The 16,287-nt window shown below is 36.1% G+C and overlaps 2 protein-coding genes across 2 annotated transcripts in view; one reads left to right on the top strand and one right to left on the bottom strand.

The window, feature by feature from the left end:
- Window positions 1-12,990, bottom strand: part of plag1 (pleiomorphic adenoma gene 1) — a 52,552-nt gene extending 39,562 nt beyond the window's left edge. Inside the window, exon 1 of the mRNA XM_072254760.1 lies at window positions 12,843-12,990. The gene's annotated coding sequence lies outside the window, so the exon portion shown is untranslated. The remainder of the gene's footprint in view (window positions 1-12,842) is intronic.
- A 147-nt stretch (window positions 12,991-13,137) lies between these two features.
- chchd7 (coiled-coil-helix-coiled-coil-helix domain containing 7) lies at window positions 13,138-15,724 on the top strand. Its single transcript, XM_072257026.1, has 4 exons — window positions 13,138-13,229; window positions 14,883-15,023; window positions 15,109-15,207; window positions 15,580-15,724. The coding sequence occupies exons 2-4, from the start codon at window positions 14,970-14,972 to the stop codon at window positions 15,682-15,684; spliced, it is 258 nt and encodes an 85-aa protein (XP_072113127.1). The 5' UTR covers window positions 13,138-13,229; window positions 14,883-14,969; the 3' UTR covers window positions 15,685-15,724.
- The last annotated feature ends 563 nt before the right edge of the window (window positions 15,725-16,287 follow it).

Raw genomic sequence — 16,287 nt, 5'->3', positions numbered from 1 at the left:
GATGATCAGTGAACGAGCCATCCAGGTACAAAGAAGACATCTACCTATGTTTCATCGACTATACAAAAGCTTTTGACACAGTCAGACAGCAAGATATTCTGGAAATGCTTCAAAATCTTGACATAGTTGGGAAAGATGTACGTTTCTTAAGAAACTTATACTGGGACTAGACAGCATCCATCAGAATAGAAGTGAGTGAGTATGTGAATATCATGAGAGGAGTCAGGCAAGGTTGTGTCTTTTCACCAGACTTATTCAACCTGTATAGTGAAATATCTTAAGTATCAAAGACATCAAAGGATTCACAATTGGAGGCCGTAATATAAATAACATTAGATATGCTGATGACATCATACTAATAGCTGACTCAGAAACAAAACTTCAAGAACTACTCACTACAGAGGCAGCAGAAAGTAATTGCAGAGGCCTCTCAATCAACACCAAGAAGACAGAAAGCATGGTCATCTCCAGAAAGACAAACATCCCACAATGTGTGATCAGGATCGGAAATACAAACATCAAACAAGTCAACAAATTCAGATATCTTGGCAGCCTAATAACAAGTAATGGCAGGTGCAACACAGATATCAAATACGGAATAGCAATGGTGAAAGAAGCGTTCCAAAAAATGAAGGCCATATTAACAGACAGAAAGATGAGCATGTACACTAAAAACAGAATACTGCAGTGCTACATTTATTCTATCCTGACTTATGGAAGTGAATGCTGGACCATTTCACCAGCAATGGAAAAGAGACTAGAAGCAGCTGAATTATGGCTCTATAGGAGAATGTTAAAAATATCATGAACCACACACACATCAAATGAAGAAGTTCTCAGAAGAGCCCAAACAGTTCGATCACTCATACCAACAATAAGAGAAAGACAACTCAGATTCCTAGGACACATCATGCAGAAAGATGAGCTAGAAAAACTCATGCTCCCTGGAAAGATCGAGGGGAGCAAATCTAGAGGAAGACCTCGGCTTATGTACATCAAAAGCCTAGCTAGGTGGCTACACATCAAGGAAATGGAAGTCATCCAAAGAACAAAGGATAGATCTATATGGAAAACCATGGTCACCAACGTCCACATCAGATATGGCACCTAGGCAGACAGACTGTCGAGTCTTTCAGTTTCAGGGGTAATGAATACTATCCACCTCTAATACACAAGCTGCATTGATATCTCTTAATAGTCAAATTCTATCCCCGCCCCCAAAAAAAAGGAATTATGGCATTTTCAAATTTATTGATCTCTCCTTTGGGCAGTATTTGTTGAAGTGGTTGTTACCATCAAAACAAATTTGGTTAAGCCCCCGCAATGCATTTTTGAACAACCATACCACTAGTTAATAATCAACTCCATAACAGACACTGATTAAGAAATTCTTATTTCGGACTACAGTACAGTTAAAGAATTGTTGGAAGTTCAGCTAATGTTAAATCACCTTTTTAAAAAGTTGAAGAGGCACAGATTAGGAACAAAGACATTCGGCACAATCTATGCCCTACTCTCACAAAAAATGCTGGTGAACGCAGCAGGCCAAGCAGCATCTATACGAAGAGGTACAGTCCACGTTTCGGGCTGAGATCCTTCGTCAGGACATGAACGTCGACTGTACCCCTTCCTATAGGTGCTGCCTGGCCTGCTGCGTTCACCAGCATTTCTTGTGTGTTGCTTGAATTTCCAGCATCTGCAGATTTCCTTGTCTATGCCCTGCTCTTGTAGTATTGCAAGAGTGTTGATGCAGAAAAGCTCACGATCACTTATGGGAAGATGATGACTTGAGCTGGATAGGATAGCACATACTAATCATGATTACCTGCCTCTTGATAAGCCACCCTATTGCTGTAAATTAATAAGGGCTGTTTACAAGTTTGTATAGAACTAGACATTAGAAAAACTTGGCACTGAAAAGCAGAAAATAGGCAATCCAAGAATCCACTGAACGCATATGGTGATATCACAAAGTCACATGATTGCAATTGCCTTCTCTTTTGTGAAGATTCTGATTGGGTTTGTTTGCACCCACAAGATTTCCCCCTTAGGAACACCAGCACAGCTGAAACCAAAAGACCAGCAGTCAAAATAATCCTGTGGAGGAAGTTCTCCATCTTGTTGTGTGTCAAGAATCAGCAAGTCAAATTTACCTAAAAACAATTGACCCATTTTACAATTAAGAAATTCATTTAAAAAAGTAGTGAAGTAGCAACTTGGTTCATAGGAACAGATGCATGAAGCAAGTTAAATTCAATCTAGGAAGGACTTTCTGAAGGTTGTAGAGGCAATTTATAATAAATTGTGTTTTGCTGGCAACTAAAAACATTGTAAAGGATAGATTTGCACGTTGCATTCCAACAGCGATCTAATTTCAATTGCTTTAATAAAAATCAGTTCTCAGTAAGGGTTTCAGCTGAATTAAAGCACAAGTCAAACAGAGGGAAGAGCTTTAGAGGAGACAAAATAGCCAGATTGGTAACTGAATGGATGCACCTTGATTTGTATTGAACGACAGGCAGCTTTTTGGAAGAAACACAGCTTAGTAGCAGTAATGCTTTTTAAGTATACAAGCATAGAAGGCTGGATAGCTATGTCGGCCCAACAAGTCTAACAGCCAGTTAAATTGTCCTCAAAGAACAGGAATTCTGCAGATGCTGGAAATTCAAGCAACACACATCAAAGTTGCTGGTGAACACAGCAGGCCAAGCAGCATCTGTAGGAAGAGGTGTAGTTGACGTTTCAGGCCGAGACCCCTGACGAAGGGTCTCGGCCTGAAACGTCGACTGCACCTCTTCCTACAGATGCTGCTTGGCCTGCTGCGTTCACCAGCAACTTTGATGTATGTTAGTTAAATTGTCCTACTTGTTTGCTAACTTTGCAAAAGTTTCATGATTTTCAAAATACAAATCGCTTTCCGATGTTATTATTGCATCAATTTCACTTTCTTGGTGTTTTATATAATGCAAAATATTTCAAATCTTTCCTGAAATTTTGTCCACATTTGACCCATTGACTAACAGACCCCACTACCACAAAATGCCTCAATTTGGAGCATCCTAATAGAGTCCCTCCTTGGTACTGATAAGATCCAGTATCCAGGGAAAAAAGAAATTCTCTTAATATCCCCTGGATCTTATCAACATTGGAAACCATTACTGAGCATCACCCTTCAATTTTTGACTTCAAGGTGGCAAAACATTGCATCAACTTGAAACACTGCAGGTAGAACACAAGACATAGGATCAGAATTAGGCCATTTACCCATCCAGTGAGCTCCACCAATCAGCTCCAAGATCATAGCCGATTTTCCCTGAACTTGTGTCTCCTGACTTCTCCCCATACCCTTTGATGCCCTTACTAATCAAGAACATTGTTTTAAATATACAAAATGACTTTGCCTCCACAGCCATCTGTGAAAATGAATTCAACAGATTCACCACCCTCTGGCTAAAGAAATTTTTCATCTGTTCTAAAGGGACGACCTTCTATTCTAAGAATGTGCCCCACTATTGGAAACATCCTCTCCATGGCCACCATCTAGGCCTTTCAATATTTGCTAGGTTTCAGAGACCACACCCCTCCCCCACCATTCTTCTAAACTCGAGTACAGGCCAACAGACACTTGCTATCCCTTTCAAAACATTTTTGTAGACAACCATACATATTTAGCACTTTAAAAAACAGCCCATTAACTCTTTCCATCATTCTGATTAAAATTGTTATTTCCACTAATTGGTCTTCTAAAGGCTGTTGCTTTATTATCATACTGAATTTTATGCTGTTTATATCCTCACTTTCAATATCCAAAATAGTCACCTTGAAAATACAAATCATTCTTCCCAACCCACATTAGAACTGTGGGAATGCCACTGTACACATCCCAACACTTACTCAATTGGACAAAATATGTTTATATTGATGTTGCTTACCTCAAGGGCATCCCTGAATATTCTCAATTAAAATGGGTAAATGTTTATCGAAAACCTGCTGTAGCCATGTTGTTGCCATGTTGTTAACAAGCCTATTAGTTGCCACTTCAAATCGGACTGTTTTATAACTCAATATTGTGAACTTGATATTGATATTGAAGCCTGTGAGATTATTATAGTGTAGAATTTGAGAGTTAGGGAAGTTGCCAGTTTCTCTTTTTTTTAAATATATAAAAAAAAAGTAGATTTAGAGCCAACTGAACAAGTTGAATTTTCAAAGTATGGAGAGTCAGACATTACTGTTACAATTTTATCTCGTTCTACATGCTCTAGTTGTTCTCCATCACATTGGGGTGATCTTGCTGAAATCTGAATTCAAGCTGTAGACATTCCTCTCTAAATGTATAGTCTCCAGGACAACTGTATCAGCATTTCAACATGTATTTGTCTAATAATTCAAATATTGCATTGACCTTTGGATACCAGAGACAGATCCCTAAAAGAGATAGGAATTTTTGCACGAATCCTGTTCTTAGGGAACTGCCATCTTTAATGGGTGGCAAAGACATGAAAATGGAACCACTATCACTAATTGATACTGCATCATTTAAAGTACTTAAATGATTCATAGTTGGATCATAGCTCAGACAATCTGTCACCCCATGAAGGAAATCTATAGGATAGATTCTCTACATTTAGGCTTTCTGTGGAGTAGATGCAATTGACAAAATCTGGTAAATACTATGGATAGGGAAAATTAAGTGCCATGTTCTTTAAAAAAAGACAGTCAGGTAACGCCATCAATAAATTAAACTATTATGTTACAATAGATGTGAGACAAATGGATAACTGGCTCAAACGTAGAGAAACTCAATACATTTTGAAATAAAGCCAAGTAAGTGTAAAGAAAGCAATACAGGTCAAGTATCTAAAAACATCATTAATGAAAATACAGCAATCTTCATTAAAATCATGACAGTTTAAAACAGGTAAAGGGAATTTAGCAAAGGGGATGATTAACATACCATATTAAATACTTCGCTAGCTATATAAAGACAACGTTTAAAATTCAAAGAGCAAGCTAAAGATTAATTAATTTAGAATTGATTACATCATGGACAAGTTAGTGGCAGCTAATTTTACATTCACTAAAATGTTCTAAACTGCTCTACAGAAACTGTTCTAGTCCTCATACATTTTGGTACTATGCATTTGGTAAGTTTGAGTTAGCATCTGAACCATTGCCTGCTACAAGACAGGCTGCAAGTTACAAGAATTGAATTTTCTGGAAAAAACGAGAATAACATGTTATTTGGGGTAATGTGTTTTATTGAAAATGTGCATAAAACAACTTGTCTTCAAATAGCATTCTAAATGAATTTTAGTATCCAATCATAATTCTACAAGTCAGACAGCAAAACTATATAAAAACACTTGCAAGAAACAATTTAATGTTAAATTTGAATAAGAACATGCCTCCTAGTTTTTATCTCAAAGAATGGAAAATGAGGTAACGTATACATTTCTGCAAAATCCAGAATTTACTATGTGGATTCAGAAATGCAGGAGTACTGTCCATTGAAGAGGGCAATTTATATTCTCAACATAAAATTCTATGCAAGTCATTAGCCTGCAGAACACCAGCTCCATGAGGATTCTGGAATACAAGTTGAATGAATATTATCATCAGCATATGAATATTTTAAAGTACTATTTTAAAGTCAATTAGATTCTTTGAAGCTAATATCACAAAAATGAACTTTTCTAAGATAAATGTTTATAGCAAACACACCATTAACTTTAAATTATGACTAGAGAAAACAAACCAAATATATTAAACAGGTAATCTGCCTGAAGTGAATTTTGAAAGGTAAATCACATACTAAAAATTTAAAAATAAATTTAAGACAAAGTCAATACTTGAATGGTGCAGAATAGCTTAGCAGTCAAGTATTCAGAAGTAGCATTAACTTTGAAAATAACAAATGACATCATAGAAACTCATTCTAGTGGTCGATAGTGTTTATGTTTCACACAAATCTTCCCCCACATGACTTCATTGATTCATTAGTTACTCTGATGTTCTGTCTCCTTTCTTCCTCCTCCCCCCCCCAACTGAAATGTATGTATAGCAGGTAGTATTGCCTATTTTATGAATACAACCCCTGATTTTGTTCTTCCAAAAAGCAAAACACACCTAGATTATCAAAAACTTTCATTAGATCACATACTCAGCTTTCTCTTCTAGAGAAGAAACCTTCAGCTTCTGTTTCCATCCCACCCAAATAGTTCAAGATTCACTTTTCAAAAATTTGAACTTTTGGGAATATTCTGAGCTCTTCTGAAGTCCCTCAGAATCCACAAGTACAGAGACCAAATTTAGTATAGCATTCCCAAATGTCATCTAGCCTAACTCAAGGTTTTTAAAAAAAAATTAAGTTTATCCCACCAATATTAAAACATACAACATTTGACCCCTTTAGCCCATGTTGTTAAATTTTACTAATTTGTTTTGTACTTTCCTGTGATCTATTTAGACATTAAATGTGTGGTATTTATTGGTCAGCAATAGACCGAAGGACACTAAGTCACTGCCCCAAACTAGGATAGATAATTTAAGGCATTTCTCTGCTGCTTTTAAAAAAAACATTTGTTCACATAATAAAGCCTGGTCTTAATTTTTGCAGAGCTTTTATAATTGTACTGATAATACTGCATCAGAACATCTGCCATAATTTACCCCACACACTTGAAGTCTATATCCTAACTGGTTACACAAAGTCATCTCATACACACTGAAGTTTTACCACACACATCCATATTCTTAGGATCTTTCACCATCTACTCACAGATCACAGCAATAGCTCAAGTTTAGACCAATACACTTTAGTAATTTTTTCATACTGAGATTAAGAAATGCCTTTGGTAAGGCATTACAAAATGTTATTGGTTTTAGTAAATCTGAACATCAGAAACAAGTTTCTGGCTCATTAGCAATTTATTGCCATGGCACATAAAAATAAAAAAAAAGCTTTAAAAGGACTTGACTTTACAAACTTATTTCAGATTTAAACGCAGTTATTGAAAAGGGGAAAAAAAAACTGGGAAAGCACTGAAAAATATTATAAACAAATCTCATTCATTTCTGTACAACCATTTTACATGTTACCATGCCACTTAGCTTGAACTTCATTTAAGAGGCAAATAATTTGTCAAAGCGGATACTTTCAAATCCTAATTGCAAATACAGATTTTAGCACCTTAAGTTGCTCAGTTCTACAAGGATGTTAGAGCTGTAACAAAAACACAGCACATTAAAAACAAAACGTATGCTACATTGGTCATTTGTGCTCAGAAAATAATATCTTAATGATTTCAGTTGTCACTTTTAAAGAAAGCAGTGTTAGAAGAAATGGATTCTTAATTAGTTAGCCACACTTTGCTGAAAGTTAGTTAAATTGTTACTTTTGTTCCATCCAAAATGTATTCCTTCACTTGAAATACCATCTGATATTTCAAGATATATTTCTGAAAATATTGGTTTACAATTATGGCACAAAAATTGTTAAAAATAATGAACCATACATGTCAAATTTGATTAAACGATCAAGAAGTAAAAAGAGCAAAAGGTACTCCACCTCAGCTCTCAATACGCTTTGAGGAATCATACAGTGGTAGTTGCTAAATGCATTCCAACATAGTTGATAAGTACAGTGCTCCAATGAGCTTCATTTTTTTGTTTATAGGTAAATTTGAAATTATGCACTGAAATTTTACAATCTATGTTCTATTAACTTAGCAAATTACAAGATACATTTGTAGCAAAATTCTGGATTAGTAATAGTTACCATGTAGGAACACTACACTTTGATGCCAATGATTTTGATCAATTAATGGATCACTTTCAATAATTTTGATAAAAATGTACAAATATACAAACTGATTATAGGTGCAACTATAGTTTAACTAGTTCCTTAAACCTTGCACAGTAAAGCACTATTTTGGGGATCAAAAAACTCTCAAAATTAAACAAGGAAATTTAATCATTAGTTATTAATGCTTTTGCTGGTTTTTGAACCAATGACCTAGTTAACAAATGTTACCATTCAAACAAATCTTTCAGATGGAATTTTAACACAAATTCTTACTCTAACTAAAATCAAAGTAAAGGCCTAATTATTTTGAAAAAATTGCACAATGGACTCTATTCCTTTTATTCCTTTTACTCCAGAGAACATCCTAAAGTTGCCAGTACATTTAAACCACAAATATTTGCATGAAAAATTGATGTAAATGGATTACAGTTACATTAATGATTTGAAAATACATTGGAAAAACACCCTCAACTATATACTAGCAGCAAAATGCAATGTAACCAAAATATTCATAAGATCCAAAGAGCTGTTAGATTGAGGGTGTACAGCAGACTTGTATCATTCTATTCAATAACATGTTCTTAACATTGTTAAATGTTTAATTCACCTCATCCTTGAAATTAATTACAACTAAAAATTATTAAATAGCAAACATTATGTTCTTAGAATCCTAATGACCAGATCCATTGATCTACATTTGAAAGCACTTTTTCATTGTCAGATCAATAAGTGAATTTTATTAAATAACATTTACTTTAAAAATGACATTTGTATGTAAATCTTAAATATACAAAGTTATTGGAATAAATCAATTTGAATTCTGGCAAAGTATTTTAAAAGTGATTCTGCAAAGGTAGCAATACACTCCAAAATTAAATGCATTCTTAATATTTTCATTTAGAAGGTCAACTCTATACAAGTTACTCCAGGTGTCAAAACATGGCAGAATACAAACAAATATTTCCAGCATAGTCTGGAATGAGAATACATTCTGCTGTTTTAAACAAAGCAAGCATTGTCTTATAATATTTTCCAAATTGCACCTTTTAATTTTTAAAATGGAACCTCATCCTTTATTTTCTCTAGTTTAAAAAGAAAACACCAGAAATTGCAAGCAAATCAGCTTCTGCAAATATTAAAATTGACTATTATGAAAGCATGTTAATGTTTATTAGTTTCTGATTGTAAAGTTTAAGAACTGCCAAAACAAAAATTGCACTTTCAAAACCCAAAAAGAACTTTTAAACAAACAATTAAATTCTCATCACCAATCTATTGCCACTAATTACAGATTAGCAGTGTTATGTTTTGTTGTGGCTTTTCTTGCTCAATTTAAACGGCATACTCAGAAGTGTCACCCTAATTTGTTGAAAAAAAGACAGAAAAAAAATCTGACATTGAAACAACCTGAACAATGCTTACATGGAATTTAAAACAATCTAGTTTTAAATACAGTTATTCCGACAGAATGACAATAAATCGATCTTTCTGATAGATTTCACAGGTTCTTTTACCTTTATTAATCTTGCTAATCAGTACACAAAGTAGAGTTTTTGAAGTTTAGTACCATAAAATATATGCATTCAAACAGTAGCCAATCATAACAGGTTTGATGCATTTGCAGCATGAATTTAGCGCAGTGTTCTTACAGTGCAGTTAATCTCTAGACAATTGAACACCTTCACTGGCTTTCAGAAACCAAAGCATTATTTTATAAACACTATTTATACATGCATACATCTAAATTGTAGATTAAATTGTGTACACTCCACATTCTAATAATAATCACAGCTGAATGACTACCCGCTGTGAAATGAATAGAAAATACTGTATTGACTTCCTGAGATTGAAGTGATTCCTAAATATCATTGCTAGTAAATTTCTTTGCTCTCACTTTTACAAACATGTTTTGACAATTCCCATGTTGGAGTAAAGGTTACAAACTATTATATCCAAGATTGTTTCAATGTCAGAACATCAAAACAAACAAGTGCAAAATTTGAAGTCCATGTGAACCAGTTACAAAATGACAAGATTATGAACCCAGGTTTTGTACATTAGAGATGAAATTAGCACCAATAAAAACCTTAGACAATTAAAAAGTTTTCCCAAATACATTCAGGATTTAAATGACTTTGAGACTACAAAGTGCTTCCAGATCTGATACAATTACGTTTTATTAAAATAAAAATACACCTAGTTAATAATTCAATGGAATTTAAACTACAGTCTGCTTTATAAAGGAGTTTAAAAGTCACTACTCAAATGTAAAATGATTCCAATTCAGAAACTTATGAACTTACCAAAACCTTAACACCCAAATGCTCCAAGTCAAATAGAACAATTAGCTGTTGAAGTATTGAATTCAAAGATATGTTTTCCAGGAGAGAGAGAAGCTTCGCAATTAATTATGAATTGACAGACACAAAAAAATCAAATAATTATTTTAAGCTACAGTTCCTTTCTCATTAAAAACTTACCAGATGGTTGCTGCTTCATTATGAATCAGTTATTACAGAATAAAATGTACTAAACCTAGAATATTGACCCAACCGTTACCTGGCTCAGTTATGCAAACATTTAACAAAAGCTAGCACAATCTGAAACCAGAATAATTTATATTAAATAGAATCAGTTAAATGCAGAATGTTTGATGCAACTTTTCTGAAGTCATTTGACCAAAAAAAAACTCAATTCCAGTATTTGTCTTCCAGACAAGCCAAAATATTATTCCTCCACCACACACACCTCCTCCCCCCATGTGCTTATTAACTTCTAACCACACTGACGTGAACGACTAATTCTGTGTGGTCACACAATCCAGATTCTCGTATGCTTGAATTCATGACTACAATCTCTTGTACAACTGGTAACATCAGTCGGTCATTTTAAAGACCTGTCACCCTAAATTAACTCGGAGCTGCTTGGTCTTTGATAGTTGTTCTTCCTTAGTTTGGGATCAACTTGATGAAACCTCTTGCACTCCTTCCTGTGCCTCCTCCATACTTAAAAGCATAGACGAGACACAACTGTGAACAGTGTCCAAGCTTGACCTAATCCAGTGTTCTAGACTTCTGCATTCTCCTGTTCTAGAAATATAATTCGTGTGTGCGTGTTTTTCAACACCGTTGTAGCTTTAGCTTTTAAAGTAGATTAATACATTCCTAGGAACACACCGTTTCAAATATAGATTCGGATTTTTATTTCCCTAGTCTCCTTTCTCCCATCAAAATAGTAATTGTACACTTACATTGAAGTTAATTTGTAATTCCATACAATCTGCAATGATTAGGTCAGCTTCAATAAAATTCAATCATGTAAAAGCACTATTTCAAATAGTCGTCATAAATGATGCGATGTATCGTACGTTTAACACTTCGGCAAACAATCGAATGATTCGAGTAAACTACAGAGACAACTATTTATGCAATTAATATTTATTTTTGAAATTATCACCGTATAGCCCATCCTTCAGGTCATTATACCAATGGCTGCAGAAGCAGCAAGAGCAGAGGCTTTCCAATGGCGCTGACGTGCTCTACGTCCACAAGTATTTAGAATATTAATCACAATACAACGAGACAACAAATACAAGTGCTGTAGGTCTCGAGTTCGCAGATTTTTTAAAAAAATTGAATGAACCAGGTATCCGTCTTTTCGATTTCAAAATAGTTTTCATCAACTCACGTTGTCTTCTGCAAGAAGCAATCCCACCCCCGCTCCCCCCGCCTGAAACATGTCAGAAATGCAGTACTGCTTTACATGTGCAGAAAAACGCACAATTTGCGTCAGCCAATTCAAACCAAAAAGAAGGAAAGGCAATAATTTAACAGAAGCAAACATCAGTCCGTTTCTGGGCAGAGGAACCAATTAATCAGACCGACTTTAAAGTGTTCATCAGTATGCAGTCGTAAAGATGTTAATTTGTGTTTAGCTTCGTTTCCACCTCCCCCCCCCCCAACCCACCGTTCTTCATAACATTAAATCGTCCTGTGTGGAATTATTTTGTGTACTTCGCAAATTAAAATGCAAAAAATAGAAACAGCAATCGAAATTAATCTCCAATTATAAACACTTGTACCAAACTGAAATCCATATTATCAGTTTAATCGAAAAATACATTGCTAAATAAACCAATAGTCGTTCGAGTTAAGGTAGCTGTATGCATTTTGTTTTTGGGAAACATCACATTACACAAATCTTGTTTTATTTACACAAAGTTTAAAGAGAAAAGTTACATTTCCATTATTCCCAGAAACTTGCCAGATTCGAAACGTCATTTAAAAATAAATGTTTTGTTTTAAGAAAGCGCCTCTTCCTAAAAACATCTTAACATCGCAAAAACTCAAAATATTCAACTACAACCCTTTTCCTACCCTCCCCCTCAACACCTTAGTTGCATGTTTCAGCAAATCCTGCTCACTTCATCTCGATACTGCAATGAAAATTTAAATTAAGAAACTTTAAAACTTATGGATGCTATAAAAATGTTTGCAGTACAACATGTAGTTAACATTTTAATTGAAGCGCTAATTTATTTGTTATCGTTTATTCCAAAAGTCATATACGAAACAAAAACTGGGCGGGGGAGGGGGGGGTGAGAAGAGAAATGGAAGTTTGAAAAGTGCGCATTTTTTAAAAGTGAACTTTTTAATGAAAAGTTCATTAAAATTTCAATTCGTTTAAGTTGCGTTGCAGCTTTGACAGAAGCTTCAAGTTTTTCTTTCCCTCCGCAGAGCTGTCGCTGAACGTAGAACAACAAAAATTAAGATAAATTAAACTCTAGTCCCAGCCGAAGCCGGGCTGAGAGCGAATAAAGTGTTACAGGCAGCGAGGTTATCTCCCGGCAGTGGCGATGAGCTGGGATTAGTCGCACAAGTTGTTTCCTCTGTCTCTGCAGCCGTTGCCTCCGTCTCTCTCTCTGAGGTACAAACGGGGGCACAAACTTTCTCCCCTCTCACAACATGATTTAAATAACCCTGATAAACTATTTCAAAACGGGGACAACACCTGGCAAAATTCAACTGAAACTTACCGCGGGACACTCAACATCACTTTCCCGTATTTTTTCCGGCTTTAAACAATGTTACGAATTTTTAAAAAATTTTTTCTCATATTTTTGTTTCACCGCGGGCCTAAAAATTGTTTGCTTTAGCCTCCTTCCAGCGGCCATTGTATACGCGCTGCGCTTCCACCTACCTTGATGGCGGACATCCCGCCCCCTCACCCCTTTTTTATTGGATTATTAGGGATTAGGGGCGGGGCTCCCCTTGACATATTGCAAAGGACTCCATGCGTTATTGGTCTAATATCTCTGTCCATCAATGTCAGTCCAAGGTTTCCGCCATCAGGTTTGGTTCTATACATGTTATAATGCGCGGCCGCCTGTGACGTCGCTGGTTGATGTGTACTGATGTTGGAGGTGAGGAGTGTGGGCAAGTGGTAGAGGGATGTTGAGGGACTAAGTGTGAGAGTGGGGATTAGAGGTTATCCAGGACAAAAGACCAAAGCATATAGAGAATCGACGGAGAGAAGCGGAGGAAGGGAAGAGTAGGTGTAATGGGGGAGGGGTGTGTTGCAATGGGAGAAGAATACGGTCGTACTGGAATATGAATGGAGGTATTGGAGCAATTAGGACCAAGAAGGCACTTGAGACGGGTCAGAATGTTGAGATTACGGGCGAGGGATGGGAGAGAGGGAATAATAAAGGACCAAGAGGGTACGGGGGGGGATGGGAAATTATGGCAAGATAAGAGCAACAAAACGAAAGAGAAAGCAATAGAAAGCAGAGAAGAGAGAAGGCAGTTGGGGAATAAAAAGGACGGAGAGGAGGCGGGGGTCAATTGGAGAACAACAGAGGTGATATAGAGGAGAGGCAGATGGTAGAAAGATGGTGAAGGAAGAGAGAGCTGAGATGAAAAGCCATAGCTGAGAGGGAGTAAGGGAGCAGTGCGAGAATGAACTGCCTAATGCACATAACATGCTGCAGGATCTCAGCAGACCAGGCAGCATCGATGGGAAAGAGTAAATACAGTAGCTGACGTTTTGGGCCGAGACCCTTCATCAGGACTGGGGAGGGTCTCGGCCTGAAACATCGACTGTTTACTCTTTTCCATACCCGAGTTCCCACAGCATTTTGTGTGTGTTACTTTGATTTCCAGCATCTACAGATTTTTTTCTTGTTTGTGCTGAAACAACGTGCATAGTTTGCCAATGAAGGGGGAAGATAAGGGATGACTTAGGAGGGCAGGCAACATAAGGGGACAGTAGGGATGAAGGTAATTTGAGGTGAATGTAAGATTAAATGAAGATCTAACTCCAGTAAGAAGAGTTACCAAAAAAGGTCAGTAAGAGAGACTACAGTGGAGATGAGAGTTAAAAGAGGAGGATATAGAAGGAGATAAAGTGTATATAGAAACTGGGTAGAAAGAAGAAAAGAAAACTACTGTTGGAAAAGGAAGGAGCAAGATGGAATCACTAGAGAAGAAATTTGTATGCTACACCCAATCAATCAATTCTGTCTCATGCAGTTCACATAAAATGCTGGAGGAACTCAGCAGGTCAGGCAGCATCTATGGAGGGATCATTTGTGTCGAGACTCTTCATAATGAAATGTGGACTGTTTATTCCCCTCCATAGATGCTGCCTGACTTGCTGTTCCTTCAGCATTTTGTGTCCATTGCTCCGCACTTACAGTATCTGCAGAATCTCTTGTGTTTATAAATTCTGTCTTGTATCTTCCTGTAAGATATGAATACTGTCTCAATCTTCTTTCCTAGTGCTGGTAGGAAAAGGAAGGTTGGAGGAAGATGGGATGAGAAAGAAAGGAAATGTGGGCTCAGTGAATTTGCGAGGTATAACGTAAATCTGTGGAGAGAGGTGATAAAGGAAAAGGATCCATAAGATAAAGACACCAGAATTGAAAGTGGACAGAAAGTAAAACAGATTGAGAATGGAAATGTGTTGAGAGAGGAGAAATAAATTGTAAAGATGAATGAAACTGGGGAGGCTGGGGAAGAAATATTTTTCATAAAGTTTGCAGAATGATTCCTAAACCAATTTTCCACTTGAGAAGCACTAAGAAATTTCCTCACTACTGGAAGATTGGTCATTTACACTACACCTTCTATTGATGCAAGATACTTTTAAGATCTAGTTCAGAATGCCTGGAAATGTGCGAAAGTTAAGAGATGAAGACATAAATCCATGTATTGAGGTAGGAGAGTTACCAAATGCTAGCAATTATTTTATTGTACTAAATTTGTTAACAGATGTGACAGCTCTTCTACTTTTATTTAAAGGAAGGTGATGCCTCCAAGAAGTGCCTAGAAGCAAATAACTACAACAAAAACATGTGCAACTATTACTTTCTGAGATATAAGATGTGTAGGAAATTCTGGGTAAGTTTAAGTGAAGATTTAACTCCCAAACAGGAGACCATGAACAACATCAGTCAACGTCAGTTCCAAATTTAGCTTTCCTTGGGATAATATTGCAACAGCCTTGATTTTATAATCAAGTTAACTATTCCACCGCTTGGAGGTTCTTCAAGTGCTTTCTTGTAACATTTCCTTTTTCAGGATTTTCTGCCGGAGATGATGCAGGACTTGAAAAATATTTTCATTCTGTCCAATCCAGGAATTATGACTTTTGTAACTTTTACTACTATTTTCCAAAGCATATATGTTGCATATTTCTCTTAGTTTGTGGTATGTTTAATAAAGTTTTTGGAAATTATTATTTACATGGAACTTTTTGTCCCTTTTATGAAGAATGATGTAACAGTGCAAAGAAGGAGGAGTGGTGTTAAACCTGAAATGCCAACTGCCAAGGAAAGAAAAGAGATTTTAGAAGAATATCAAGAGAAGCCCTACTGATTATACTCTTGAAAAATCAATAAATGTGAATTAAAAACCAGAGTATTATTGAAAATGTAATTTTATGTCTGAGTAAAGCTTTTACCTAATGAATATAAGTAGACCATCAAATATAATGCAATAAAACAACACAAGGGCTTGGTGTATATACATGCAGCTATCAGAACATAGATGCCTAAAGTCATTACTGTTAGCCATGTACAATAGAAAAGCATTGTTGAAACACATAACTTTAAAATGCAATGCCTTGGATTACATTGTCAACTTAAAAAGCTTAAGTTTATGGCCTGACGGTAAGATGCTGGAGGCTAATATTTCTATTTTGATCTAAGGTGTTGTGTTTATTTTGCCAACATGGGCAATTACAAATGACGGAGTTTGCTGCTAGTGGCGAGTTCCCGTGCTGATTGTCGGTTTGACTATTGTGGATGTATAGTTGTCAGCCTGTGCTTTCACGCTAGACTTATAAAAGGAAGCTCGGTATAGCAATACATAGTAAGGAGCAGTCGCCGTGGAAAAAGCCGAGGAAACTGGGTAAGCAGGTTGCGAAATCTGCGGAAAGTTAAATGTTTTGAATGTTGCTAAAATTCAGAAACATTCAAA

This window comes from Mobula birostris, chromosome 1 (assembly GCF_030028105.1).
Source record: "Mobula birostris isolate sMobBir1 chromosome 1, sMobBir1.hap1, whole genome shotgun sequence".
In the NCBI taxonomy this organism is placed as follows: Eukaryota; Metazoa; Chordata; class Chondrichthyes; order Myliobatiformes; family Myliobatidae; genus Mobula; species Mobula birostris.
The sequence above is the reverse complement of the archived record's forward strand: the minus strand, read 5'-3'. Positions and strand labels throughout refer to the sequence as shown.